General features: G+C 50.3%; 1 protein-coding gene across 1 annotated transcript in view; it reads right to left on the bottom strand.

Moving 5' to 3' along the window:
• LOC111974363 (protein patched homolog 1) overlaps positions 1-5469 on the bottom strand; it is a gene marked incomplete at its 5' end in the record, with an annotated part of 40968 nt that overhangs the window by 16491 nt on the left and 19008 nt on the right. Inside the window, 1 exon segment of the mRNA XM_070446834.1 lies at positions 1848-2222. Within this exon segment, the coding sequence (XP_070302935.1) occupies positions 1848-2222 (375 nt within the window).

The following is a 5469-nucleotide window of genomic DNA, read 5'->3' as shown; positions in this document are numbered from 1 at the left end:
TAATTCCCCCCCCCCCCCAGCAGCCTTGTAAATGTCTAGAGAGCCAGTATAAACTAGCTGTAGGGAGATTACAAAAGCCAGAAGACTTTCCAGCTCTCTCTCTCTCGCCCTTCATCCCTCTCCTTTCCCCTCCTCTCTGCCCTTCACCACTGCTCTCCTGCCCTTGAGTTTCTCTAAAAGACACGTCAACTACAGCAGGATTCGAAGTGTGTGTGTGTGTGTGTGTGTGTGTGTGTGTTTGGTTGGTGTGTGTGTGTGTGTGCGTGTGCGGGTGCGTGCGTGTGGGTTGTGTGTGTGTGTTGAGAAGAGAGACAGGAAGAGACAGAGGAGGAGAGGAGGTGATACTGTTGTAACAAGGCATGAGGCAAGACTTGAAAATAAAAAGGAGAGAGGAAGGGTGAGGAAGAGTAGGAAAGGGGGTAGGAGAGTAAAATAGGGATGGAAGGAGTTGAAAAATGATGGAGGGAAAAGTGGCCTTTACAGCATGAGTGCGTGGTTGCAGGTAGATTCTGATGTGACATACAGGCTCATTACTTAGACGCACAAGACGCCACACAGACCGAGAAGAGGTGAGAGCGTGAGAGAGAGAGCTGGAGAGAGAGAGAGAGAGAGAGAGAAGAGAGAGAAGAGAGAGAGAGGGAGAGAGAGAGAGAGACGATTAGGAGAGAGAGGAGAGAGAGAGAGAATGGTTCTGCATGAGTTGTGTGTATGTGTCTATGTCCCACTCACCGGGACGATGAAGTCAAACTCGGAGCCTCTAGCAGTGAGGATCCTAGGTAGAGTAGAGAAGGGCCTCTGCCAAAACCGTGAGCGGAACCATGTGTTCTAACGGCCAGCACTGCCCGCCTGTTTACGGGTCCCTATCGCTTGAGGATGCCTGAAACACACCACACACACACACAACACACTTTACTCAGACAAACCGGGGCTGTCATTTGTTAAAAGCCAATCCACTTTTCTGCATGTGTGATGTGTGTGTTTGTCTGGCCTGATCTAAACGTGTGTGTAGTGTGTGTGTGTTGTGTGTGTGTGTGTGTGGTGTGTGTGGTGTGTGGATGTGTGTGTGTGTGTGGTGTGTGTGTGTGTGTGTGTGTGTGATGTGTGTGTGTGTGTGTGTGTGTGTGTGTGTGTGTGTTGTGTGTGTGTGTGTGTGTTGTGCGTGTGCGATGTGTGTTCATCAGAGCCACATGGTAGTAAACTCTACCCGATGCCACCGAGGCGAGGGATGACCACAGGAACAGCACTGAGCTGATCCCTACAGCCCCATCATACCAAAACAGCTCGTGTATGTGTTTATATGTGTGAGTGTATGTGTTTCTATGTGTTTCTATGTGTGAGAGTATGTGAGAGTATGTGTGTATCCTTGGAACCTCCTACATTACATGGAAAAAGGGGTGTTTTTTTGGTAGGAGTGGGGGTTGCCTCGGTAACTTGTGTCCTATCCCCATTTATTTGAAGTCAGTGTCTGGGAGAGACAGAGTAGACTAAACAGCACAAGATAAACACTGGGTCAAGACTGGGCTAAGCACACAGCAGCCTGATCTCCTCCACTCCCCATCTCTCCACTCCTCTCTTCAGCTCCCCCTKTCTCCTCTCCTCCCTTCTCTCTCCTCCACTCCTCTCTGCCCTCCTGTCTCTCCTCTCCACACTCCTACAGCCGCACAGTGCACGGGAGTGAAGTTTTTTAAASGGATGGATTGGAACGTACTGTATTAAGAGATTGTTTGGAGAGTACCTTTCCATCTTTTAGCTCGCTTTTAGAGGACTTTAATCTTACAGGCTGATGAAATTGACCTCATTTCAAACATACTGATGTATAATATCAACACAAATGCTGCCAATATAACCAATGCAAGAAGAATGCAGGTTTCGAATGTGTATTGTGTGTGCCTGCGTGCGTGCAGTGTGTGTATCGCTGTGTCTGTGTGTGTGTGTACTCACGATGATGCCGGCGGTCCAGGGGTTGAGCAGGAAGAGGGCACAGACGAGGAAGGTGCAGGCTAACACCACGCTGATGGAGAGCAGCAGCCAGTGTCTGAGGCCTACGTACTGCTCCCAGAAGAGGAAGGGGTAGCCGTTGGGGTAGCTGGGCAGGCCCTGGCGGCTGTAGTTACTGCAGATGGCCCGCACCGACTCGATGGCCTCCACAAACTGGGGGGTCTCGCGGAGCCCGTTGAGGTAGAAGGGAAACTGTGCGTATTCGATGGGCTCGGCGGCAGGAACTAGACAGAGATAGATAGAGAATGTGTTGGGGGGGGGGGGGGGTTAGGGTGGAAGTACTAATACAGTTCAAACAAAGTCCGACTAGCTCCCAGCGTCAACTTCGACGCTCTGGAGAGACAATGTAAATTGGACTGGGCTGAATGGGCACGAGCTGGAGCCTTGGCCAACACCAATAGCGTCTCCAAGGTGGCCCCGACTTCGGCCTCCGGCCTTCGTGGTTTGACCGAGTAGTGGTTGTGTGTGGTGTGTGGTGTGTGTTTGTTGGTGGTGTGTGGTTCCCGTATGTGGTTGGTGGCGGTGCTGTAACGAATTGTTCTGCACGTGTGCGTTTGCGTGCTGTGTGTTGATGTGTTGTGGTCGGTGTGTGGTATGACGGCGCTGGTGGGTGCGCCGTCGCGTGATGTTCGCTTCGGCGCTGTGTAGATGTTGCCTGGGTGTTTGTGTGTGTAAACGTGTCGTGTCGTAAGGAGTGTGATTCCCATCCCGACACTGACAACACCCATCCGCTCTACGGTGTGTGTCTGTGGCGATGCTAATCATTGTCAGTGTGAGTGGTAGACGGAAAGGCTGGTATTCTGAGAATCTTACAGGGGCTGAGAAGATATGCAAATGCAGGAACGCACCCTACCCTCTCAACACCCGACACGCCTTCACCTCGCAGCTAACTCACACTACCACACACCCGAGACAACAGCAAACAACACAGACAGTCGACATCACAGGTACAAGCACGTGCTAAAAACACAACAAACACAACCACGCACCACACCGACTACACATCACAACATGCTATGACACTACACGCCAACCATTACCAGCACCTCTCTCTCACACCCACACAGCCCCACACACACACAGAATCGCACTCAAACATGTACACACACACACACCGACATGTCTGTCAAACAGGGAAAGCCTACACAGCTATGCAGTTAACTATGACACACACCACATTTGAATTTGCAGTGACTACTGCACACACTGCCAAAAACACATGTTCTAGAAGTTCAGACTCACGTCAATTTTTTTGTTGTTTACCGATTAAACCAGGCAAGTCAGTTAAAAACCAAATTCTTATTTACAATGGCGGCCTACCCCGGCAAACCCTAACACCGGACGCTGGGCCAATTGTGCGCCGCCCTATGGACTCCCAATCACATCCGGTTGTGATACAGCCTGGATTTGAACCAGGTGTCTGTAGTACCGCCTCTAGCACTGGAATGCAGTGCCTTAAGACCGCTGCGCCACCTCGGGAGCCCATACCCCACTACAATATCCTTTCCAGATTGTTTTACATTTTGTAGTTTCCCTGAAAACACAACCGCTTGAGCCCTCGAGCAAACACCAGCGAGCACACCAGCCGCACCACACCCCACACACACGACACAAACACAACACACACAAGCAACACGAAGCACAACAAGCCTACTAACCACTCGCCAAATGATAAGCCGCGATAAACGACCTCTCTGATGCGGAATTAGGTGCGTCATCCGCAGGCGCCTGTAGGGGTTAGACCGCACCACGTCTGCCCAACATGGTTCTGCGCGCTCAACACTCTAATAATCTCCACTATAAATTTCCAAAGTTTAGGACCATGGCGAAGTGTACATAGACTTGGCTAAACTATCAGAGGGTCTAGAACGATGGAGATCTGTAAGCAGAGCTCATCCTTAGTTACAGAACTCGTATCAAACTTGCACCCTAACCCACTACGCTCTTGTCTGCCGAAAGGTTTCCTGCAACACACACCACCACACCCAATGGAGTACCCATCGTACCAACTAACACAACACACCAACACGCATACTCACACACACAACACACACACACACACACCATTTTAACGGAAGCCATGCACAATAAACTAGATCCCGTCTTCCTTAAGTAGCCCAATGCACATCATACCAGATCTCTTTCAAAGCATGCTTGAATCTACTGTATTACCTGTGCGGTCTGCATCATAGTGGATACAGTAACAACCATTGTTCTTCATCATCCTCTTCTTTCCCCCCCCCCCAACACACTTGCTCTATCTCTGTCTAGTTCCTGCCGCCGAGCCCATCGAAACGCACAGTTTCCTTCTACCTCAAACGGGCTCCAGCGAACCCCCCCAGTTTTTGGGAGTGCCATCGAGTCGGTGCGGCCTATGCTCGTGCGATAACTAGCACGCCCGCCGCTGCGCGGAGGCCCTGACCCAGCTTGACCCAACGCTACCCCTTCCTCTTCTGGGAGCAGTACGCAGGGCCTCAGACACTGCTGCATGCTCATCCATCAAGCGTGGTGTTAGCCCACGCAAGCCCTCTCTGCTTGTAAACCAAAACTCCCTATCCTTTTCCTCGTCTTTAGGGCTTACCGAGGTGGACAAATCTTCTGGCTCTAACCGCCTCAGTGGAATCCGGTCCGTGTCGTATGATCGATGTCGTGGGGAGTACGAACACGTACAAAGCATCGAACACAGCTGTAGAGCATGACCACGGATCTGGCTAGTGCGCTACTAGACCAGTCACACACAAACATCATTCGAGAACGCTGTCTAGTTCTCTGCAGTTTGGTTTGGAGTAATTGGTCAAGTCATGTGTGTGGTGCTTGATGATTGTGGTAGCTAAGCTAGTTGCGAATGTAACGATTGTGAAAGAAGTAGGTTCAAATTTCATAATCAGACTAAAATCTATAGAAGTCCCTCTATAAAGCGAGCTAAACAAAGAGATGATAGGAATGTAGTGACCCCCAGTAAAAGTCCTGGAGAGGTCGTCATCGAAGGTATCTGTATCCATAGAGTCGCGGTATGTCGCTCTGTTTGATAGATAGTGTAGACTTGTGTTCGATCTCACTCTGTGGTGTGTGGCATACTTGTGCGGGTTAGTGTGTAGCGTGGTGTAGTGGGGAGGAAGGATAGTTGACACGAGTGTGGCAGTGGAGAGGTACTGGAGTGAAGTGTAGTAGAAAGGGAGGAGGATGCCGTAGTGTACGATGGGTGGCGGAGGTGGATCTGAAGATGATGGAGGGTAAGGAGATGGGAAGTGCGAAAGAGATTGATGTGGATGTGAGTGACTAACACAGTCTGTGCTAGTGTGACGTTAGGCTCCGCTATCTCGTTGTACGCCCAGTTAATGCTAAGTCTTGGCTGCCGTGTTGGAGTCGATTCTACTGACTCGATCCAGACACTATATATCGAAATTAAAATAACGACATGCACCGGCAAGGCAACGGACAAGCCTATAGAACTTAGGTAATCACAAGAGA

The sequence above is a fragment of the Salvelinus sp. IW2-2015 genome, linkage group LG15, assembly GCF_002910315.2.
Source record: "Salvelinus sp. IW2-2015 linkage group LG15, ASM291031v2, whole genome shotgun sequence".
Taxonomy (NCBI): Eukaryota; Metazoa; Chordata; class Actinopteri; order Salmoniformes; family Salmonidae; genus Salvelinus; species Salvelinus sp. IW2-2015.
Note: the sequence above shows the minus strand (reverse complement) of the source record. Positions and strands in the feature narration are given on the sequence as shown.